The following is a 24,972-nucleotide window of genomic DNA, read 5'->3' as shown; positions in this document are numbered from 1 at the left end:
CATCCGTTTCCCACCCAAGTCACAGGGAGGTCTGCCCACGCGGGCCCAGGAGGGGAGCAGAAACATCCCCACAGCCGGCTACCGTCGCACAGGCTGCAGCATCCAACCCTCCTCCTTATTCTCTGGGTCTTCTTCTGCCCACCAGAACCCCCGTGGTGGAGGCACGTTCCCCGCACCGCTTGGCCAAATGCGTTCGTGGTGGGTCCCTGCCTCTTCCCCGCCGTGTCCCCGGAGGCGAGGCTGGAGCAGGGGCCGCGGCAGAGGACGGCAGCGCAGCGGGCAGGCAGAGAGCTGGGACCCAGAGCTGCCTCTCGGCTCTGCTAGAACCCGCCGGCTGCTCCTCTCTTAAAATCTAGATAAAAGAGACCAGGAAAGGCTGTGTTCGGTAAAAGAGCCAAGCTGGCCGGTTTAATCCACTCTGTAAGAGCCAATTAGCCAAGGAGGGGGGAAAAAAAAAAATGAGGTCATTCACCCTCACCACTTTGTGGCTACTCCAAAAGAAAAAAAAAGTATATAGGATCTGTTCAGGAATGACAAAGAACAACATTTGTGACTACAGATGGGTGCAGAATATATTTAGTCAGTGGTCAAAGTGGAGGGAAAAGAAAAAAAAGTCTTGTACGGAAAAAAAAATACTGTAAAGTTTTGTTAGGCAACCCATTAATCTGAAATACAGATAGGGAAAAATGTGCTACTAGGTTCATATGAAGTCCTAAAAATTGCTTATGTAGCACAGAATGGAATCTATTTTGAGCATGTTATTATGCCACAGCAAATAGTTTTGCCTTGTGAACATCATGTTCTTCAGTAACTTTTCATTGTTCAGTAGCAAGGATGAGATGATTCCTTGAATCTGCTCTCACAGGAAAAAAAATTCTCCCCTGCCGTACCACGGGTAGTAAAACAGGCTGCTTACAGAAACGAGCCAAAGCCTGTTCAAATCAGGGAGGAATATTTCCACTGACTTGACTGGCTTACAGTCCTTGGCAGAGCTGGTTCCTTGTGGTGACATCTAAAGAGTAAATTAACCAATTCTCAGCCCAGTCCCGAGCCCTTTATTAAAGGCAGCAATTCCTTCATGATGGAGAAGGTACAGATCCGATCATGCAATTCTTACTGTAAGTCACACCAAGGCAGAATGGTCCATGGGTGTTATGTGCATCCCCTCTATACGACCATCATCCAAAATAAGGGCTACAGCCCTACCACTGCCATTCATATTTCTGCCTGCAGAATATTCAGCATTTCTTCCATGTGCAATGCTAAAATCCAGGAGAAGGAAACCAAAGTAGAACATCAGGTGGTGAAAGCAGGCTTTCCCTGTTCTTTACAAGCTTTTTAATTCTCCCTGGCAGTTCAGCTATGATTGCAGGGTCTCGCCTCACACCAAATTGGTTAATACGTTATATTCCACTCTGGTGACATGCTGGAAGGAAAGGGTACATAAACATGCAGAATTTTTAAGCATAGAAAGTCCCCATTGAACTCCTAGTCTGGTGTCCAGAAATAGCCCAGCCCCAAAAATCTGTCATGTTCACTTCTTAAGAGTTGACTTCAGTTGATGAAGCATAGAAAAATAATCTGCTGAACTAAAATGCAAGAGGAGAGTGCTCCCCATAAATGATTGTGTCTTTAGTGCCTTTTTTAGTATCATTATTATTTTGATTAAGCGTGAATGGGTGTAGAGATACTCATGGCGAGCCATTGAGACTGTACCTGGAGCTGTGTGACTGCTAAGCTTTTCTGTGGAGTGCTGCTCTTGCACCTGTTTAATCTAGAAGAGATTTGCCTTTGCAGGCCTTTTCACAAGCACATCTAGGTATTAGCTTTAGTAATGTCATTATTCTGCAGTTTTTATTTCTGCTTGTTATGGACTGTTTTCTTGCTGTCAAGCCTTTTTGTTAAATATTTGAGTTTGGTTAGCTTTTGGTTTTTACTCTCTGATTCATCTTTAAAATATTCTATTCTACCTCATAGCTATTAGTCTTTGAATTGCTGTGGCAGTGTGGACACGTGGGTTAAAACATGAGGTTTTGCACCAAAGTGCAGGCAACATGCAGATGCTACCGACCACCCAGTCGATGAAAATGTTAGGTGTGCCCTTCTGACGGTTGTATGAAGAAGGCTTTGTGTCTGAATGATGAATGCTGTGCATGTGATGGCGAGTTTTCAGTCCACTGAAGAAAGCTGGCTGATTCGCAGGTTTGGTCGGTAGCCGTTTCAGCCCTGCCATCTATCACCTCCGTCATCTCCCATCTGATACACCTGAGGTTCCTGTCTGCCTTACCCCCACCGCCCTGCTGCGAGAGTGGTCAGTGCGGCACTTCTCCTTCACGTAGTCTGCCGGCTAGAAATAACTCTGGTGGGTTTGAGATTGAGAAGACTGGTCCTTCCCGTTGGCAGAGCAGCACCAGCTGCTCAGGTGTTTGCTTTTTGCTGCGTGCTAAAACAGAGGGGCAAGGGGAAGAGTCAGGATGGGGCTTCTACCGCCGTTTGCCTGCTTCCTGGCTGCAAGTTACACTTTTCTCTTGACCTCTTTATTATCGGATTTATCCCTCATGTTCTTCCTAGCACCTTTAGGTATTCAGGCTCTAGCAGGGTTTCAAGGACCTATTTTTAAGAGTGCAATAATATTTAGTTTTTAGCTGTTGCCATTTCCCGGCTATATTTTACCACGTGGTGGTAGTTCTGTAATGTGGTTTACTGGTCACTGGAAAGTTGACATCACCAAAAGCATTTCATTCACAATCTAAGATTTTCGTGAAGAATTACAGACCTATAAGCCAATAACTGGAATTGCAAAGCTGTGCCTTGTGTGCTGCTTTGATTGAATTTTTATCAACGGTGAAGACTGCCTGTGAAGGAACTGTTGCATTCAGCGTCCATGTGATCATGATTAAGTTTTTAACATAAGACTCTTCTTTCCCTTTATAAACTCACAATTGTAAAAATTTCCAGAGTCATTCATTGTGCGCATTACTATTAAGCGCCTCAATAGAGTGCCTGGGAGCACCAGCCATGGAGCAGCACCCATCAAGAGCCTGATTCTGTTTTTATTCTTAAATAATTTTTTTAGGCAAGCCTCTGAAACTGGCAATGAGCTGAAGAAATCTGGGGTTTGCTTAGCGATACTGCTGACCCAAATCAGGTAGGAAGCTGGAAAGCTGTGGGCACACAATCGGTACCTGTAAGAGGAGAGGGAGTGGCTCATATTTGAAGAAGAAAAAGCAGCAGATGACTGCAGAGGCCGTCCTAGCTGGATACCAGGGTGCTGCACTTGCAAGGGCTGCTTCAGATCTGGAAATGTTGGTCAAAGCTCAGTCCCCATGATGAAGGCAAATAAAGCCTCAAATCCACAGAAATATTACAGTTCTCCAGTAGGCAAGTCTAAGGACCTCAAAAGCAAGTGGTTTGAATAAACTCAGTCTCCAGAGTGTAAAGAACAAGTGGTGTGCAATGCAGGACAGACCACAGTTGCCTCTCCTATAGGTACTTCGGTTCTGTAATATTAAATGGAGAAAAAAAAGTGCTTTGCTCAGTAAAATGATGACAGATGACTTGAATACTCTCCAGAAACAACTACACTGAGCAAGAAGGTGTCATTTTAAGATAGTTACCCCTTGGCATGTCCCTTTACATCTCAATTTTTGCAAAACTAAGATTATTGCTAATGAGCCATCCTCATTGAGGCCTCAGGTTCTTGTTCAGAAGTGGCATGGGAAAAAGGCTGTGGAAACCCCCGAGCTTGTTCTTCCAGATTTTTTCTTTTAAAGGGAAGGGGCCCATGCAACTCTATCTTCTCTGAAACGTCTGTCTGGATATTCATCTGAGCGAGAAAGTAATTTTAGCATCCATGACACACAGCTTCTGCTGCCATCTGATTGCTCAACGGCACCAAGAATAAATATTTCCTTAAGCCTGAGGACAGGAATCTGAATGCTGCTGGTTCCCCCTTCAGAAGCACCTGTGTGTGTGTGTGTGTTTTTTCAAGGTCTGAGTAACACAGTGGTGCTTTGTACCTCTGAGTCATCGAAGCTCTCCGACCCTACAAGCACACTCTTGCTTCGCGTCCTTTTCAACAAATAGGCAAAAACAAAAGAAGCTGAAAAGGCTACCTGCAGCTCAAGACCAAAACACAGTCCTCCTGCAAACCTTGACATGATCATGCCTGTTTTTCCAAAGAAGTCAATGGTGCTACTCATGTGCTTAAAGGTAAGCAGGTGTTGGCGTGCTTTACCGAACTGGATCCACCAAGCCTGGAGGAGGTTTGTCTTTTTTCTCCCCCTGGACTCTGCCCCTGTCAGATATACTTGTTCTGAGGTAATGTTAATCAAGCAGGAAAGCTGACTTTTTTTAGGAACTGGTGCAAATCTGTGTGCTTTCCACACTTTTTAAGTGACAAATTACATTTACCATTTACACAGAATACTTAGAGCTCTTTGAAGCACTCATTTGCACGTGGTGGTGGGATTTAATGGGCAGCTTCATCAATAGCAAGACCATTAAAGGAATGACCAGGCTGGGTTTTGTCTTACCTAATCACTTCAGAGGTGGTTGACACCTTCTTATTCATCAAGGCCCCTTCTCTCTCTAGATAGGAGCTTGGTGACGTCCAAATCCCTCTGACCCACGAGCCAGGACCCGATGAGAGGAAGGATGTTCCAGGGGTTACGGGGCAAACTTGAGACTTGGGAGACTTGATTTGGTTTCCTGTCACCTCTGTAAAGCCAGCCAGCCTCCGGGTGCGAGTTCCTCATCTGCGAACTGAATTGCACTTCCCCGTCTCGGAAGGACGCTGTGGCGGGAATGCGCTGGTGATGGCGAAGCCTCAGGTCATCGTGCTGCCAGCAGCACGAGTACTTCTCAGCCCCTGAGGGAAGCTGACGTGCAGTTCAACGATGAGACACACACAGTCCCCCAGCAGAGGGTTGAACAAGGGCTAACCTGACTTTCATGGGGCTGTGTTAGCAAAAGGGCCCAAGTTCAGCTCCCACCCTAAGAAAACCCCGGGTTGCTTTTGTTTCCCTTCCTGTCCTCTCTGCCCCCAGTTTTCATGCTCAGCAGCTCCAGCCAGTCCATACCAGCCCCAAATCCCTCACCTTCTCAAGGAGGCTGGGCTCACATGGAGGTTAGTACACGGATGCCAAGAGCCTCATCTTTACGCCATGGAGCATAAATCAAAGGAGGGAGTATTGCAGCTCTGTGAATACATTGGCTTGTGTGAAAAAGGGAAGGACATGGTCGCAGAAGAGACTACTTATTGATAAAGAGCGTAGATTTATGCAGCTGCAGCTTTGAGTTATAACCTAACAATAGCTCTCTTTATATGGTAAAGCATGGAGGTATGAAACGATTTCCAAAAGGTGGCCGAGCAATTAGCCTGCTCCCTAGCATCGGTGCCAGGGGATTGCTGCTTCTCCTCAGGCTGTTGTGATTCTCGGAAATTATTCCAGACCCTGTAGCTGAATGCTCTTTAGCAGATTTGCATATCCTTCCTTAAAAAGGATGACTTTGCCCATGTTTGACACTTCAGTAATTTTTTAGTCTTTTCTGCTAAAGAGGAACTATCAAACTGGGGCAAACAAGGAAGAAGAGGATATTCTGTGCCAAAAATGAGTGACTGGACCTGTTGTTGGTCTCATCACTTTTGTTGCCTTTTCAGATGCCTGGGAATAGAAAATCAGTCACTCAAGACCTTGTCTCTGCTGCTCGGTCCCGCAATGTTGCCTCAACCCTGTGCTGGCCAGTTTAGTGTTTTAGCAGATGCCATCTGAAGTGCCTTACAGAAAACGAGCTCCTTCGATTACAGGAGTATTTTCAGTGTTTCCCCTGGGACATGGAGCAGTGTCACTGTTCAGCTGCCAGGCTGGCCCAGCTTTCCATTTCCTAGATTGCCTCTTGCCTCGCCAGCACTGATCGTTATCTTGCGCCCCTCCTGGGAGGTGCTGCACAAACATGAAATGCAATGTTTGTTCCAAAAAACGTATAATCTAATCACGAGAAAGGTACTGCTAATGAATGCAAAGAAAGAGACGAGGAAAAAATAAGACAACAGTAGATTTCTTGCAAGACTAAACTCTTAATTTGACCTGGGGTTGTTGTAATGGTAAGAAAATGGCTATAAGTTGTTTATAACCTGCAAAAATATAGAAACTCAAGACTTCTGACCCGAGGTACTTATTCTGTTCCAGACACAGCTAGCGCAGTTTTGATAAACACAAGTCATGCACCAACCCATGGCTCAAACTCCAGGCCAAAAGGTGGTGTGTTAAAGAAAAATTTCAACCTGTTTGGTCATCTTTAAGTTACAAGACTCTTCCCAGCATTAGAAGAGGACAAGGTGCTTAGGGAAAAATAGTCTCTGTTAGAGAGGTTGCTATTGCTGAAACTAGAAAAGGAGGAAAGAGGAGAAGTAAAGACTGGGAGGAAACAAGGGGAGAATGCTAGGCAGAGGAATGGAAACCAGTATCAGTAGGCACAGGGCTGTCATATGGTATTAGATGGCAAAAGCTCCCTTTAACCAGCAGCAGCAGCTTTATTGCAGCTTTCTCAAAGTAAATGAGATTTTAAGTACTCTCTCCAGTAATGAAGGATTCCTTGCTACAGGCCAGATTTTGACTCATCTTAGCGATATTACAAGAACAATAACTGGCTGTAAGGTGTTGAGTTTGCCTGGAGGACTGCTGCCGGGAGACTCCCAGGCAGCCAAAGCAGGTTAAGCGAGGGGCTGGGCACGGTGCTTGGCTGGCCAGGGTCCCCAGCACGAGCCTTGCCCCGAAGCCTGGCCAAGTGAACCGTGTGTGGGGGGCTGTGTGTAGGACCACCGTGCGTACAGGCAGCCGAGGGCAGGGAGGGGATGTGACGGCCTGTAAGAGCTAGAGGCAGCGCTGCTACCTGCTTTGACCTGCTTTGCAGATGCCCTCTCATTTAACGGGTTCAGGTGGTTTGGGGGGGTGGTGGTTTGCATTGGTTTTGGTTTGGTTTTTGAGAAGAATAAAGCTGTTGGCTTACTGGTGTCACCTCTCTGCATGGCTGCCTCAGTTCCATGAGACCATCTCTGCAGGACACAGCGGGACCCACAAAAAGCTGCAAAATTGAAGTCCAATATTTTCTGGGGCTAGCCAGGAGTATTGTGTATCCCAGTGGGAAGCTGGGAACTTCTTTTTCAGGAGTATAAATCGTTCACCTTACTTGTTTGCTTAATGCTATACATTAAAACTGTCAGTTGCCTGGGTCTTGGTCTGAGGTCATATCTGTGAAAGAGACTACAGAAGTATCTGTATGCCAGGTTTTTTTCTTTACAATTGTTTTGAACTCAGATTTCAAATAATAGAGTACTGTAAGAAAAGGTTATATAGCAGGCCAAAAGTTCATGACAAATTGCAAGATTGGGTTATTTATCACCTGGCTGTATTACAAGTCCCTGTGTGTACAGCACCAAGTACATATTCTTAGCGTGTCTACAAAGCAGCTTTGAGGTCATAAATGTTGGGCAATTTTTATTGCTTAGCTATCCAAAATGCTATACAGAAGAAAGGGTTTCCTCCTCTCTGCCAGCACTGTGACTAGGTAGGTCTGAAGCTCTCCAGGTATATTGGTTCTCATGTCCTCTCTCTCCTTCTCTGCTCCAGTTGTCACTACAAATCACTCTGCCATGTGAGAATGAACAACACTATGAATACTCTGGACGGTGCTGCACAAAGTGTGAGCCAGGTACGTGAGCACTGGGCTGTACCGGCTTCATAACCGAAAAGCTCGTTAGAAACAGCTCCGTGGGTCAGTAAGGCAGCTTGCTCTTGTGACTCTGCTAATCTATTGGCACGTGCCCTTGTAGACGCATGATTTCAGGCTTATGAGTGCCTTCTAGTGCAGGAGTGGTCCTGCTGACCTCAGCAAAAGCCGTAGCAGCTATTTTGTTGGGATAGCACTTAACCACTACGGGAGACAGAACAGCTTGATTCTCGTGCGTATAGATAGGACTGCTCCCAGGCCGTAAGCTTCGCAGATGTGTCAGTGCCACACTAAACGGGAGCCAGGCTGAGGAAATGAAAAGGTGGCAAGAAGAAATGATTTGTGTACAGCAATGTTAGCCCAACCTGTTATTTTCCCGAAGCTCCTTAGACAGCTGGCATGCAACTTGCAAATGACCTACTTGTCCTTCTCTCATCCACAGGAAAGTATATGTCTGCTAGATGCACTGGTACTTCTGACAGCGTGTGCCAGCCGTGTGGCCCAAACGAGTATATGGATGTCTGGAATGAAGAAGATAAATGCCTACTACATAAAATATGCGATCAAGGTGAGCTGTTCATACTGAAGAACTTTTTAATCCAAATTAGTGAAGCACGAAGGTGGGAAAGTGGATCTAGGGAAGTTGCTTTGTTCAGGTACCCGACACTGGAGGCTGGGCTTGCAGAAGAGCCTGGCAGAGAGGGAGGTCCCCAGACAGCAGAGATCCTGTGCTGTGCTGAGCACCGCGACCATGGTCTCCATGCTGCTGATAATGATTATCTCCACTGGGGCCATTCACTCCTGTGAGTTGGATCTTAAAGGTTGTCTTTTTGCCCAGTATACTGCACATTCACTTCCCCTAACACGTTTGTCTCACCCTTGCAAAAGCTCTGTTTATTTTCTACAGCAGCTACAAGGAAAAGTATTGCTCAGGAGTGCAATCAGTGAGGAGCCCGGTGCTGATCAAGGGTGTCCCATGCTTCTTGAAGGATAACATTTCCTCTAACGTGAATGGGTTTGCATCTGTCATTCAAGCAAAGCAAATAGGTAGAACAGTAGGTTCATAAACTTGAGGTTTATTATCAGAGAGATTTTTACTCCCATCTGCTTTCTCTTTTAGGGAAAGCTTTGAGAGAAGTGAACCCAGGGAACAGCACGTTCCAGCGGCAGTGTGCTTGTACGATGGGCTACCACTGGAATGAAGACTGCGACTGCTGTCAGCGAAATACCATATGTGCTCCAGGATTTGGAGTTGAGCATCCTGGTAAGATGCAGAAAGGGGACGTATGAAGTGAAATGTCCAGCTCAGGCCTACGGGATGAGGCCAGTATCTTGTGGGTTGGTGATGGTAGAGAGGATACTTTAGAGTCTCAGATGACTATCAACAGAAGATGCATATCTGAGTTATCATTACTACTGTATATAAACTTTGTGGACTATTTGCATTTTGAAGGCTTCTACCTCTGTAGTTTAAATAGTTTCTTGGATCAAGTGACTTTTGCAAGCTATCACGTGGACATGGCAATGGTCGCAAGGTGTTCACTGCATTTCTAATGTTTGCTGAGGTGTCTGACTGTGAGTCACTAGGTCATGCATTGCTCTAATATGCAGAGCAGCAGTCCATTGGGGATTGTTCTGAGGCTGGATTTGAAATCAGTTTTTGTCCAATGACTTTGCTTTGCCATTTGATAATGTTATAATCAAGTTAAAAGTGATTAATACCTTTCAGGTAGCACAAGTATTCTGTTTTAGATGACTTGTAACGCAAAGATTTACTACAGACATGGAAAATAAAGACAGTCAAGTTCAGAGTTGTAATGAACACTGGGAACAGCTGTGCCAAGCTTGAGGAACCTCCAAAAAGCAGCACATAATAGAGTAATGGAAGACGAAATGCTGCATGGGCCTGGAGCACAGTGGTGCTGGTTTTTCTCCAGCCTAGCAAATCCTGATACAACATTTTGTTTACTGTGGCTTCATAGAAGTGATAATACCAGTTAGTGTCACTGTCTGTGGCATAGCATCGACACAAGGAAGCTAGTGGAAGGGGAAGGATATAATAGATATGTGTTATTTTACAATAACTGCCAATTGCTCCTGGTTGTTTCTCATTTTGATGATGTAGAGAAGTGCTCAGGTGAGACTAGCATACTTTTTTCTGCTTACATGTGACTTTTATTGCTGCTGTAATGTAATCTAAGATCCTTCTCTCTTCAGGGAAGCTTTCAGGGGGGTTGGCAGGGGGGTGTGTGGAGCAGGAGGATGGGGAGCCTAGTCACCTTCCCTTCACTTGAAAGGAACCCACGGAAACTCAGCTATGAAGTTTTTCTTCCTTTACTACACACAGTGCAACAAGATAAGGACACAATGTGTATACCATGTCCCAGAGGCTACTTCTCAAAGGTCGCTTCATCTACTGACGAGTGTAAATCCTGGACCAAGTAAGTCCTGTATCTTGTAAAAGGACCATGACAGCTAGAAGGCAGGGAGAAGCTTGGGCAAAAGCATTTTACAGTGGGATGTTTCAGGCTGTCTGCAGAGCACACAGAGCATCTCTGTCGGCTGTACAGCAATAAAGGCATTCTCACACTGAAGCTTGAATTCTCCTTGCGGGGAGCAAGAGAAAGCAGTAACAACAGAATTGCTGAGGTGACACAGCTCAGAAGGTGTCTGAGGTTCTTCAGGGTGGGGAAATGCAGCAGAAATGTTGTATGTTACAACAGAAAGTAGTGCTCTGCATAAGTGTAGGAGCCACAACAAGCTTTCTCATTGAGAACTTAGCCTCTTTGTCTTTCTTTTTTAGCTGTACAGCTCTAGGAATGGCAGAAATCGTGCCTGGGACCGACAAGTCAGATGCAGTTTGCACAGAACGGAAGATGCCTGAGCCATCGGAAGACGGCACGTGTCCTCATACAGATTATCTGTTAGAAAGTAGCAGGAGGGAGGAGGGATGTGTTTGCTAGGGATTTTGGCTGGCTTAACTCCGTTCCCATTGTGGGTGACTCTAGGGAGAGCAGCTGTAGACCAGGACAGTGCTCTTGGAAAATCCCACCTCTAAAGACTACTTTAAGCCTGGCGGCTCTAGGGCCCAAGTCCACTACTACGCAGACCTTTACACCTCCCACCGAGGTGCCTGGCAAGCAGCATTGCCGTTATACCCATGACCTCCAGCACAGTTACGGCTCTTTCATTTTTTCAGCCTGCTGATTTCAATACACACGTTATCTGTATAAAGGCTAGCAGCCTCTCTTCGTGCTTATTTTATAGCAATGGATAAGGTCTCAGGTGAATGTATCTCTCCCTTCTTGCCCACTGCCCGTTTCCTTCTCCAGTGTGGGTATGGTACCAGGGAGGCTGCTTGCCTGGCACGCAGTGATCCTTCATAGCCTGAGATAAAGGACAAATTTTGCCAGCTGAATTCTATAGTCTCCATGAAATGTATGTCCTCCATCCCCTGAGGGAGAGCAAGCACAGCCCGTGGACACTGGCAGCTTGCAAGGGGACTTTCAGAGGAACATGACTGGATCACACCTCTCTGAGACACCAAGACTCTGGTTTTTATGGAGGTTTTTTTTGGTACCAGGTACCTTCAGTGAGGCTGCTTGTCACAGAATTGCATGAGTGCTAGAGCTGTTGTCCTTATTATAGAAACTGAAAAATCAAATAGGAAGCAAGAAAAAAAACCTCTCTCCTGTGGAAAAGCAGGTAAAATAAGCAAGGATTGTCATACTGCTGAGTACAAGCTGCATGTTGATGGCACTATCTTTTTCACATTCTGCAGGAACAAACAGGATCTTATACGTGTTGATTGTCGTCTTGTTTTTTGTGGCACTAATTGGCATTGTCATCTTCATCGTATACTACAAGAATAAGGGAAAAAAGCTGACAGGTACGTGATAGCTAATGATATTCATGAATGTGACAGCTGCATGGCTCTGTACTCTCTGATTTCATGGGTAACCACCAGGTTAAGAAACTCGGGAGTTATTCTGGAAGTTCTGTACTATCCCTATACCTCTCCATATGGGTACGCTTTAACTAGTGCAAAGCCAGGCTTCAAACGCCTTTCCTCTAGGCAGGCAGCATATTACACTTAATGCATAACACATATTGCTTGGCAGCCTCTTGCAGCCCTGACCACGGGGTGACTGCCCTCGGGGCGGACGCAGCCGCTGTGTGGATGATGGAAGGCTGGTGCTGGGGGCTTTTACAGCAGCATGGCTGCTCTGCACCATGCAGCACAGCAGACCCCTTGGCCGAAGGGAAGCAGGGGGCTTTCACCACCTCCTGTCTCCTCCTTCCCACTTTCCCTCCTCCCCTGAAACCTACATCTGGACAGGTTAAAATATGGATTTCAAGACAAAGGCTTGATGTGTGTTTGAAAACATGGAAGCAATGTTTTTAGCTGAAGGCTAAAGTTCTGATGAGGTATGGAAGAAATACTAGGAGGAAATAGGATAATCAGTAAAAGTAGAAAAATAGAAAAATTCTGGCAAAGGCATGCTGGATAACAGTGGGGTACTGAATATATTGCTAATACAACAGAAATACATTCAAAAGTTACTCAACTCCGTGTTAAGCCCTGGATCTCCTTCGTTAAGGACATACCCATATTGTTCTTTTCACTTTTTATTTTCTCCCCCTAAACGTGGAAAGGTTTTCCTAGTGTAGTTTTTCCATCATCTCCTTTCCCAAGCCCTCGCAATTTTTTAAATGTTTTGGGAGCAGTGGAAGGGAAGACAGCAACCCTCTGTTGTAAAGTATATTTCAGCCTGTGTTTTAGAAATAGGCTGCCTCTGCCACACTAAACACGGGTTGTGCTAAATCTGGAATTCCTGGGATGGGCTGGAGGAAATGGTGACTCTCCTTGCAAACCAAATACGATGCAAAGCAGGTTAGGGGGGAATGCTCTTTATCTGACATTTCTATTGCCCTGCTGCTCTGCAGTGATAGTCCTTCATTGCCTTTGCATGGTAAATCCTGCTAACCGGAGCCCCAGAGACTTGTAGGATCAGGAAGAAGCTCTGGGGCGGGGGGGGTCTGATGGTAAATGTGCAGACTCAACATCAGAGGAACAGAGTCATTGCTGGGAACTGCCAGTGGCTACGCAGCTGATCTATCTTCAGACATACAAAACCAGCATAAGCTTCAAATGTATGTGAGACCTGAGCCCTACAAAATCTCCTGAAAGTATAAACAGAAAACAAGGATTGCTAACTCTATTAAGTGGCAGTCTTTACCATAAAGCATTGTTGGACTTAAAGCTTTTCCTTGGGAGATACTCCAATTAAGTGAATTTCCCCATTAAGTACGCCCTGATTAAGTGGAATATGCTGTATTTGAGCCCGCTGTCCTGTGGTCTCAGTGGCTTACCCTCTTCTCTCCAGGCTCCTTACTCCTGTCTGATAATGGCCTTTGGGCCATCCATGTGACTTCTCTTGAAATAGACCGTACGGCTGCAAGCGGGTCGGTATTGGGCCAGTCATAGCTTGGTGTGACATATGACCAGGAAAGAAACCCCATTTGAAGTGGAACACAGTTTAACCGTGGTCTATTTTAGGAGCTTGGAAACATTTGTTCCACAGAAATATATCCCTGTTCCAGTTACAATGAATCCTCAGCTAGACCGACGCTGGGACACTTGAACAGTCAGTAAAAACAGTCTCGCTGGTTTTTATTTAATATGATATTGCGGATTGTGAATGACTGTGGGTGTTTAGGTCTGTGGCTAACTTCAGTGGCTGCTATATGTTACAGCTACTCTTTTTGTTTCCCCTACAGCAGATCTACAGAATTGGGCTAACGAAGTGTGCAGCCAAATAAAAGGATCAAAGGTAAAGTCAAAGACGCTAGCATTTTCTCTTTGTTTTATGTTTTCCGCATGGCATTCCTGACACCCATCCTGAAGCAGACTCCACATTAATGTTTGGCTAGAAAACAAGTTTTGAGTTCCTCAAAAAATGCTCGCAGCTTTGGCTTTTTCGGTCTGGTTTTCTGTAAATGTGAGGCGTATGAAATCACCATTCTCAAATAGCTTCTGAACCTGCTCTGTGGTTTCAGCCAGTTTTAACAGTGGTAAAAGTCTCTGTGATGATTAAATATTTATGAGGAGAAAGTTAAACGTGAGCCCACTGCTTGCTGAACACCTGAGACTCTGCCTAGGAGAAAGCTTTTCTCAATCCTAAGAGCAGGAAAAGCTTCGGTTGAGTTTGCACCTTTTTACATACCAGAGTGCTCACACAGGACAAACCTGGATTTGGGGTAACGCCAAGAATGCCAGACATGCAAAGCATTCAGCACAGAGCCATCGGCTAAAGAAACTGGCTGAGAGACACCTTAATTCTAGTGCTCACAGAAAAGCTTCTTGTCCATTTGGATGTGATAAAAGTAAGACTTTACAAGAGGGTTTGCTCTGGAAGAACACCAGACCCCGCTCTTGAAACACTCAGATGGGGGCACAGGTTCAAGTTCATGTGCACTGCCTGCTTCACACCACGGCCGTGGACTGAGGTGTCCCAGGTGCACGCTCTCCCCACCACCCCGTCTAGGAGCTCTGCCTAGCTTAGCTGTTGAAAGACTCAAATTCCATTGCTACAAAAAAAAAAAAACCATACCAAACAAACACACCTTTTTGAGTAGGCAGTTCCTCTTTTGTCTCGTAAGTGTTAATGCAACCTCCTGCACTGGCAGCTGCTCAGATCCTCCGGGACAGAGGAGTGAATCAACAGCAATTAGGGGCTGGCAGCATTTACACTCTCTCTTCTATCCTGGAAGATCTGAACAGATGCTAGAAATGGAAGGTATCAGTTCCCAAATACCTGTCTTTACGGCACAACTTGCATGAAGTGAAGGAAACCCTTGAATTATTTCCCAACCCTTTTTTTGGAGCTGCAACCAAAAATACGGCTTTACTTTGACAAGTACTGGCAACATGATGTTGTGGGCCTTAACATTTGTTGTCCTAACATTTTCCAGGTTAAAGCAACCTTGCCCATGTGACTTCTTTTTTTTCTAGCTTGACTTGGGCCCTCTGAATCAACCCAGTTTCTTTTTCCGATCATTACTGATAATAAAGGTTCTGCTCCCAGTAAGGCCTTCATAGATCAACAGCCCTTCAGACACGTAGGGGGTTTCCAAACCCTTATAAGCAGTTAGGTAGATCTTACTGATGATCCATAAGGAACAGCATAATCTAGCGACTCTTTTAGATTTATTAACTCTTAAGGGCCTTCTTAAGACCTAGGAATAGTCATCTCCCAAAATTAAACATTATTGCCCCCCAGGCCACCAGATTTTTTTCTGAACACCTGCTGAGCACAGCATGACCGGTCACAGTTTCACAGCAGAACAGAATTACACTTCAAGACTCAAATATAGCGGTGCTGCTCAACCTCAGCAGCTCTGCACCAAGGAAGAATAGGGATCTGCTTGTTCCTTCTTTGTCTAGGGAATAATCTTCTTCTGATCTGTTTCTTAATCAAGTTTTTATTTTTAATTTCTTTCAGGAGCCCCATAGAGATGCATTTGTTACCGAGAACATCACGAATGCTGCCGTCCCCCAGGCCTCTGAAGGCATGTGTCTCCTGGGCCCCACCAGCTCTCCTGCCCCTGGGAACTCATGCTGCACCAGTGGTCACGCTCCTTGCAGGAACGGGAGCCCCAGCGCAGCACCGTGCGAGGCGGGAGGGAACCTCCAAGAGTTTTCTGTGGTAAATGAGACTGATGATGACCATTTCCCACCAGTTCCCACGGAAGATGAATACACGGATAAGGATCTCAATACCGCAGATTATTTATCTTTGCTGAGTCGGACTGCTAGTAAAACAGTGTCGTCATTTTCGGAACCGATGGAGGCAGGGGAGAACGACAGCTTAAATCAGTACTTTTCAGGGATTGGGAGCACAGAGGACATATCAGTCTCTCAAGGCTTTCACCCTTCCTCCAACACAGATGGGGCACCCACTGCCACGGACAAACTTCTTCAGAAATCTTGCCAACATGCCCACAGTTGCTTGAAAGAAACGGACAACAAAGGCACAGATCATTTTGCAACAAACTATGACTCAGAGAAGATCTGTGTGAGGTGTGGCATTTCGTACAGGGAGTCTCCCAGAAAGTGGAGCAAACCCTGTTGTGCTGCAGCTGACAGTGCCTCCACCTCCCCAGAAACTGGATCCTATGCACAGTGCACCTGTGGCTTGAATTTCCTCTCTGCTGGTCAGAGCACGCTAGCAAGTGATCATAGTATGGAAGATGCATCTTCAGATAGTACCAACATGAAATACCAGAACACAAACAGAAGCACTTCAGGGACAAACAGCAGCACTTCAGGGACAAACAGCAGCACTTCAGGGACAAACAGCAGCACTTCAGACCTCCCTCCAGCATCTGGTAAGCCCATTAGGCTTGACCTGTACCCAGTTGTATAGGATTATTCTCTGTGCTGGCTCAGTATTATTCAGAGGGTCTGATTTAGGAGAAGGGGAGAAGAACAAAATTATGCCTTTTCACTTAATCGCCCTGAAGCTAATCTGAAAACAAAACTGAAATAGTAAGGCTATTTGGTTTGTAGTGAATTCTGCAAATTGTATGAGCACTATTGTTGGTCATGAGGGACCATTGTCCTGCCCTTACCTAACCACCAATGCAGAACCCATCTTCTGGCTGTCACTGCAGAGGCCAGGCAATTCCTTTACTGAAGCATTTTGGTGATAGCAGGGGTGTGTATTGGAGAAGACTTAGGAGGAGGACCTAGATGCTGAGTCAAGAAAGGATACATAACGCTCAGACAGACAATTTTCCATTCAACAGTCTGCTTGTACATTTTGCCATTAGGTTTAAGTCTGGTTACATTTATGTGGCGGTCAGTGAAACTCCATCCAAAGCTGTAACCTGGTGGCCACGACCGGGTCAAAGAGATTATGTTCAATTTTCTGGTTTTAGCTCTTTCTCTTTGTTTTAATTTGCTAGGTATAAGCATTCACCTAAAAATAATTTCATACAGACATTGTTTCTCCATACACAAGTGCTCTGCCCCCTAAACAACTCTGAAACACTGTCACAAATTTACTAATTGACTACCAGTTTACTAATTGAGTAAATATATCAAAATTGTCAAATGAAAGCAGGGAAAAAAAAATCACTGAAGCAAAACTAGCAGAAGGGAAGTAATGAGCCTTTTCTGGATGAAACCTTCCTCCCTCAGACTTTTTTTCAGTATAAAAGTCTGCAATCTGCCTGTCATGTGTTATTAGTCATTTTAGATTATAATCTCTTAAAGTCAGATGCTCTTTTTTTGTTTATGTCGATGCACTGCCAAGCATAATGAGACCTTAGTTTTGACTGGGACATCTAAGTATTACTGTAATACACGCAGCAGTCGTAAGCAGTTGCCCTTCTTTAAAACCATGTCGTGCCTTAAAGTTTCTTACGGAGACATTCTTGTCAGTCTGCCAAAACCCAAAAGCAACACTTTTGAAGGCTCTTCCTCTCTCAACATGCATGCAATGTGGGAATCTGAAAGTGTGTGGAGTTCATCTTTCCAAGACCAAATAGTCTTTCTGCTGCTTCAGTTTCCTGAAATCCTGACACAGTTTCACTGCCTGGTCTGTACAAAATTCAGCAGTAGTAAAAAGAACACAGAATATCTTTCATTGTTGTACCTCAGAGTCTCCTACCAACAACTGAAAGTCAAGTCATATTTGGCACTGCAGAAGTACTGCTTTTCTTTCTAAATCTGACATGAAGAGGAAGAGAAAATATTAAGGAACAATAGGGCAAATAGGAGAGCTTGGATTTAAGAGACGTGCTAGAAAGTGCCATCTTAGATCTGCAGCGTAATTCTTTACATGGGATTTTAATTGTCTGTGCCTTCCGGTATGTACATGCTATAGTGCCATCTGGTGAAACCTGAGCACATATACTGTGTTCCTAATTTGCCATTTTTTAGGCACAACTGCCAGAAGGTACTGAGAGAGCTGTGGGCAGTGTGAATGTGGGTTAGTTAATCTGTAGGTAATGTGGCTTGCTGGCAGAAGTTTTTTCTGTCTGCAGAGTGACTGTGCCTCGCTAGCAATGCCTGGTTGCACAGGGAGCGGGACAGGGCTTGGCCATAGGTTCCACACTGAAGCACCCCGGCCACACTGGGGCTGCCCGTGGAGCTGCAACATCATCGGTCATTTTGCTGGGCCTTGTAAAACATCCAGATGGAAAAAACGTGCATGCAAAATAGCTTTCTGTAAAGCTTCTCAAAGCAACTGAAGCCACCAGGCTTTGTACACAGTTGTGCTAAGACAGAATGGTACAAAAGAGGGTGGATGAACAAACAGGAAGAAAAAGGCCATGGGTAATTCCATGAAGTTTTGGGTTTAGTTCCCTAACACTCAAAATGTCAACAGAAATTGCAGACTCTGTCCCTCCTGTGAAACAACCCTAGAGGACCAAAGCAAACCTCTGGACAGGTGCCACTTACTGGGGTCACTACTGGCGATGGAGGCAAGCCTTCAAGCACTCTTTCAAACTCCCAAGCCTGGAGGCAGTCACAATATGAAGCGTCGGTTCATGACCACCTCGAAGTCATGTGTAGGGCTACAGCATAAAGCATGAGTGCCAGAAGACCCAAGTGACTCATGATCAGGAATGGTTCTGCAGAGCCTTTCACTTCCAGATCCCAAACCAGCCCGTTTCAGCAGCGACAAACAGTTCTTAACGCCCAGAGGCTATTCGATGGCTCAGAGAAAATTAATCGCCTGCGTTGTTCCAGTTCTTAGTGAATAATTACCACAAAAATTAATCTGTCATTGTAATTAATATCATCAGGTATTCTGAAAAGATCAAAAGCCTGAAACACTGCAGAGAGTGATGCCTTCACTTATCCTTTGAAGGCATCCCTTATACTTTCCAGGTTGGAAGCACATCTCTTGGTACAGTGCAGGAAGCTCTTGTGTCCATTTTCTGTGCTTTTGGTCCCCAAATATCCTTTTGTTTCAGCACAGTGTCTTCAGTAAGCAGTGAAGATTTGCCAGCCATGTTCAACTAAACATTATAAATGCATTAATCTGCCTTTTTTTTTTTCTTTCCCTCCTCACTGTCACATATATTACTAAATTCTTGATCTCATAGTGAGCACTGGTAAACTTTTCTGCAGTACCTTTTGCAAGTGACAGGCAATCTGTATAAAGGCAAACTGTTATTTTTGTACTCTTATTATGCCTAACATTTTTGTTGATGGCAAACAGCCAAACCGAATTGAAACAGGGGAAGCAACTGGCAGGGAAAAAACTCCCGCAGAGAAAACTCTTATTGACATCTCATGTTAATCAACAACACTTGGAAAGAAAGCAAAGAGCTACCAATGCAGTGGTTTAGCTAAAATAAATAGGATTGCTTGAGGGGGGCTATTAAGGAGATGCTCAAGTGCTACCCAGACTTGGTTATGAGCAGGCACAGGTCCTAACTCAGCACAGCTGGAGCCCAGTGTTCTTTACTGATGTGCAAACATCACCCATGGCCGCTAGAAAATCAGCATTTCCCTGGGCTGGGCCATGCTTAGCTGCAGTGAAAATGGTAATGTCTCAAGGGTTGAGGAACGTAATGAAGAAAGGCACAAAATGTCTAAAAGGTGTCAGATCAGTCCACAAATAATAAAGTGAAGCACAGCAGGCAAAACATTTCTTAGGAAGAGTGTTCATAGGTTAAAAAAGAATTTTTTTAAATTTTTTTTTTTACTTGGCTGCTTCGGTTGTTTGATATTCAAACTTTAACAAGTTTTTTAGTTTGCTGTTGAAAGTTTGCTCTCAGTTATTTTCTTTCTGCTCTGAGTGAAGTTTATTAATTCACAGAGCCTTGAGTCAGTGACCCAGTTCTTGAATGGCAGAAAGATTAAATTTATACTGAAAAATCTCTAACCACAGGCAGACTGACTGAAACTATAACTCCATTAGGTTGCTATAATATAGACTCTGTCTCTTCACTGGAGTCAGTGTATATCCAGGTAAATCCATGAGGGCACTAGGTGAGTATGAGAGTGTACCTACATGGAGGATCAGGACAATGTAAGATAATTGTATAAGCTCTGTGTCATTTGGACACTGTGTGGTCTGACATTAAGTCTTTCACTATTTATTCAATAAGCCTGCTACCTAGCCCACACGGTAGGACTGATTGTTGTTTACCAAAGGGGAAAAAAAACCCAATGTGATGCCTGGGACTAAAAAAAAACCAAACCAAAAACTCCTAATTAGATGTAATGAGCATTTCCTCACAAACCGTGGGCAGAGGCAGTCTGGATGCAGCTTGTGCATTGGGCAGCACGGGGAGCATGAGTTCGTTGCGCTCCTTCTTGCTTCCCAGAGCGCAATTGAGAGAGAAAATGTTTCCAAGCCTTCCAGACAGGCTCCCTGTGGATGACAGGCTTCGTCCTGAGGAGGCAAAAATGGAAATAATGAAAAGGTCCAGTGGAAGGCATTGATTATCAGAGCGTTCTCGTGTCACGGGGAAAAAATAATGGAACAAGAGTAAAGCTGCCACAGCAGATTAAGTTCACGGTGCTAAGCGTCCACCTCACGAGGAGAAAATATTAATCACGTGTGTCTTCTTTTCTCCCCCGCTCCTTCCCCAGGAAATGTGACTGGAAACAGTAACTCCACCTTTATCTCAAGCGGACAAGTAATGAATTTCAAGGGCGACATCATCGTTGTCTACCTTAGCCAAAACTCCCAGGAGGGGGCAACGGCCTCGGGGCCGAGCGAGGAGAACGTGGGCAGCCCCGTCCAGGAGGAGAACCTCAGCCGCTGCGAGACTTTCGCCGGCAACACCCAGCACTACAAGGAGAAGTGTGCCGAGCTGCAGGGCGCCCGCCCGGCGGCGGGGAGCGGGGGGCCGCGGTGGCCCACCGGGGCCCGGGGCCCGTCCCGCCACGGCCAGGCCTCGCAGCCCGTGCAGGAGGAGGGGAAGCTGGGACACTTCTCGGAGAAGGCGTTGAACTGAGGCCGGCCGGTGTCCCTGCCGCGGGCCGGGGCGCGGGGCTGCCGCGATCCCGGGCGTCGCGACAGATTCGGAGACTTGTTGCCGCCCCGGGTGTCTCCCGGGAAATTTCGCGGCCGGAAAAGGACCCTTGTGGCGCAGGCGCCGGTGGCGGTGCTCTCACCGGTGGGGACGGGCGCACGGGTGAAGCCGGGCGGGCTGCCTCTGTCGCAGAAGCGGCGGCGGGGCTTCCCCCTCTCCCCGGTGCCTCTCCCCGGCAAGCAGCGAAGGAGGGTTGAGGAGATCCTTCGGGCCGGGGACTTTGTGAGGAGAGGAGCGTTGCGGGCCGGGCGTGTGGGGCGCTCCCGGAGAGGGGACAACATGGCGGAGGACCGGCCTGAAAGGGGCCCCTGAGCTCTGCCTCCGGGTTTTCTGTTCGCAACGAAGCTGCGCCCGTTTTGCTGGGTCTTGGGCCTCCTCCGTGCCGCTGGCGGTGGAAGGAAGCCGAGTGCCACCGCCAACCTTTGCCTCCCTGTGAGTGATCGGGCGGGTGGCGTCGGCCCTTTCCATCTTTCCCCAAGGGAGCAGGTGCTCCAGCCTCAAACCAGTGCCAGAGCCAAGATCCTGGTCTGGTCCTGATTAACTCATGGGTACGAATAGGCGTAATGCTGCTCCAAGCACATGATAACAGGCAAAATACAGCTGATATGCCTTAAAAGCATATCAGATTAATCCCGAGCAAAGACCATTTATCGTTTTGGACTCTGATTCACTTCTGCCTTCTTGCGCCTCGCCAGAGGAATTCAAACCCCTGAAGATGAGTGACGTGTGCCTGGCGTGCTGCTGCATGAATAACGTTACCAAAGTTTAAGACACAGAGCTGCTAGCGGGTGGAGGAAGGGTCTATGATAACTAGCTGTGGACATTTCCTGAGTGACAGGAGAGGGAGGGGTTACCCAAAGATGGAGAATTTAGTCAAGGTCAAACATGGTTCCTTCATCTGCCCAAACAATTTTGTCATTCCCTCTAACATTTTCATTAGTAAGCAGAGCTTTACTTAGGTAGCATGAAGCTATTTCCAGAGCTCAGCCTGTCTGAGCTGAAATCAGAGTGTAGCCACTGTCACACTGAGAGCTGATAAGCAATGGGACCAAAGGTTCAGATTTAAAGAATAATAGTAGTTGTAGTTAGAAGGGAGTCTCAGCTACTCAGTTGGCTTTGGTTCAGGTCCTGTATCCTGCAGCATCCTCTAGCAGCCACTGTGGAGAGAAAGGTGAAGGGAACAGAGTCTCAAGGAACTCCCAAGAGGAAAAGAGAACATTTTTAATGATTTCCTGACATGGGGTAATTTTCTGACATTATCCTGCACATGTGAGAGCTGCAGGAGGCTATCTTCAATCTGAGCCTTCAGGAGGGTCAGTGCTGCGTTTCCTGCCAGACAGCAAAGAGATCTCTTATCTAGTGTGATCTCACCTGCCCTGACGGAAAAGGTCTCTGGTAGGGAGGGCTCCTACCCGGGGAGGTTATAAAGCTGAGGGGTTCACTGCATAGCTGCTCTCTTTGCAATAGTACTGCTCTGTAGGTGAAGAGCACCTATAAAGCTGACGAGGTGACCACTGTGTCGCCATGAGCTTCTCATCCATAAAACAAAATGATGGGCTTAGCCACCTTCACCTCTCAGGAGAATAATTCTGCATTATTTATATATCTGGGATGTAAAGTTCAGTACAAACGTGCAAGGCTCTCACTTAGGTGGCTGGCAAAAAGGGTGCATGAACAACGAGTCTCCTTTTCATCTCTGCATGGCCTTCAGAAAACTAGATTATCCTAGCCTAGACTCGGCCAGGGAGGTAGGTTGTCCCATTCAGTGACGGTCCAAGCTACCTCTGCCTCTTCGAAGGTATGTAACTGAAGCTCTCTTATCTGTGGTATTCTTTTGTCTTTCCTGCTGGATCCTTTACAACTTTTCTAGCCTCTTCTGGCCTAATTCTTTGTCCCCTAGGCATTGGTGCAATAGGGACAAAGAAGTAGAGCCACTATCACCTTCATGCAAGGTGGTGCAGATATTCTTGCTCTTCATCTTCATTTTTTCAGTCGTATTTTCCTGGAAAGCATTCATGTAGGACATCAGCCCCACTGGAAAGCATTCAACCAGCCCCACTTACAGGGCAGGAAGGACTGAATTCTTGTGCTCAGCTCAGGGTAAACTACCTGTCTGCAAGTCTGTCTTCTCCTCCTTCTTCCTCTGCAGTTTTTTTCTTCCCTTGGTTTGTATCCACCACCAGAGAGCAGGCTGAAAATCCTGATTTCAGAGAAGACAATCGGAGGTTTACTATGTGTCCTCAGTGAGGACACATTTTTCACTTGCTGAATTTCAGGATCCTACCAAGCAAGGATTGAAACTAGGATCATCAGCAAGCGTGAAGAAATGGGTCATAGTGATCTCAGCGCCGTGGCCGCTCCCTCAAGGGAAATGCGATGCGCCAAGAGATCTGATTCTTTTTCTTCCTCTAGAGTCTACCCAAAAGAGAAGAAACCATCAGCATGCCGTGTGTTCCCTGGGTCTCTGCCTGGCTGCTTAGACATGGGCCCCAAAGGGACTTCTTTATCCTCATGATTTCATTTGTCATCACTTTGGAGCTGGGGCTGTTCTTTAACATCTGTTTGTACAATGGGGCCCTATGCATTGGGCACTAATTTGGAGGCTTCTGGCTGCTATTGTAATACACATAACTGATGATAATAAAAATCTTAAAGATCTACTTGAGAAAAAGTGAAGATTTTATTCGAATAGAGAAAATCAAATACATAATTATATGCCTATGCTTAATTTGGCAAAAAAAAAATATCAAATGTGAATATAAAAACATTCCTGGTTAGGCTTTTGTAACATTTTTTGTATGTAGAATTGTTTTAACAAAAAGTGCTTCCCTTCCCCAGTATGTTCTGCAATAATGTACAAGAGCATCCACGCACATGCATGGAACCAGTCAGGAGCTCTCGTAGATCTGGTGTGGTAATGCTTTATTGCTGAGAACTGGGCACTGATTCCAACCTATTTCTGAAGTCTCCTGCACAGCATACGTTTTTACAAGTCTTTCAGTCTGAGGAGTCACAACATGCATTATCCATGACGAATATACTAGGTGCTCTTGAAAGTCAGCCATTTCAGGCCTGGAAGGGCAGCAGTAATTCTGCATATAAGCATGGGAAAACAAGGAACAATCTTTTGTTCAAGGGCACTAGAACAGCCCTTCTTATCCCCATGGAAAACAATATGGCATTAAAGATCAATACAGACAATAACTGCTGTTAATCTGTGTACTTTGCTATGTGTTTACACCGAGATTGGAAAACACTCTGTGAGGCTTACAGCATACCTGGGAGTAGCATCACTAAAATGTCGTAATTTCTACTTGTCCATTCAGGTTCCCTTCCTTTTATGATATTGATAGTATCTGAGCAACTACACCCCTGTGTCTATTATAAAACAGAACCCTGCCGAAGAACATCTCTGTGCTCATTAGGTATTTATTAGAGCTATAGTTTTATCAGATATCTCCATTCAAATTAGGCAGCAGTGCCCCCTCACCACCACCCTTAAAAACAACCTGCAACAATTGGAGAATTCATTTCTGCCAGCATGTGATACTGGATGTGGTAAAATGGCTGCAAATTCTTCTTGTGGAAAAGTTGTTTCTGTAGTATGTAATATATATTATTAATAGACGCTTAATAATATTCACCAGAAAATTGAAGTGTATTTGACCAAGTTGTCTGAGGTTTCTTGCAAGGAGTGCTGAACCACTCCAAATCTTATAAGATAGTTTTTCAAATCTCCTTCCAAATGGCTTTTCTGTCCATCAGGAATACTTTGATGTTGACCTGGAAGGTACATGTTAGGGCAACCTGCCCACAGCGCTGCTTTACAGTTCTCTCACTTGGAGGCGCGGGCACCAGAGAGCTCTGCCTGGCAGGATTTGGCCTATGAGGATTCCCACCCCCTGCTCCACACAATGCTAAATGCCAACAGTTCACATTCACCTTGGCTGAGTTGCAGTGGTATCTCTGGAAAAATTGAACTGGTAATTTTGTGGCAGTTGCAGTGACTGCTGAAGCAAAGGGCATGTGATCCTAGGTGCTGATGGGAACGAGTCCCATTTCAGACTGAAAGATTGTTGTGAAATGTGTTTCTCCTCTCTTCCTCTTGCCTGGTGCTATCCTAGCTTCCAGAATGAAGAGTGAGTTGTTGCTATATGAGAAATTATTTCTCTTAGA

General features: G+C 45.6%; 1 protein-coding gene across 1 annotated transcript in view; it reads left to right on the top strand.

The window, feature by feature from the left end:
- The window catches only part of TNFRSF11A (TNF receptor superfamily member 11a), a 29,024-nt gene extending 5,573 nt beyond the window's left edge, over window positions 1–23,451 (top strand). The window contains exons 2-10 of the mRNA XM_075052290.1: window positions 7,632–7,713; window positions 8,174–8,299; window positions 8,852–8,995; window positions 10,079–10,172; window positions 10,535–10,629; window positions 11,513–11,620; window positions 13,513–13,565; window positions 15,237–16,122; window positions 20,351–23,451. Of these exons, the coding sequence (XP_074908391.1) occupies window positions 7,632–7,713; window positions 8,174–8,299; window positions 8,852–8,995; window positions 10,079–10,172; window positions 10,535–10,629; window positions 11,513–11,620; window positions 13,513–13,565; window positions 15,237–16,122; window positions 20,351–20,718 (1,956 nt within the window). The 3' untranslated portion in view covers window positions 20,719–23,451. The remainder of the gene's footprint in view (window positions 1–7,631; window positions 7,714–8,173; window positions 8,300–8,851; window positions 8,996–10,078; window positions 10,173–10,534; window positions 10,630–11,512; window positions 11,621–13,512; window positions 13,566–15,236; window positions 16,123–20,350) is intronic.
- The last annotated feature ends 1,521 nt before the right edge of the window (window positions 23,452–24,972 follow it).

This window comes from Buteo buteo, chromosome 20, assembly GCF_964188355.1.
Source record: "Buteo buteo chromosome 20, bButBut1.hap1.1, whole genome shotgun sequence".
Lineage (NCBI taxonomy): Eukaryota > Metazoa > Chordata > Aves > Accipitriformes > Accipitridae > Buteo > Buteo buteo.
This window is presented reverse-complemented; position numbering and strand designations above follow the sequence as displayed.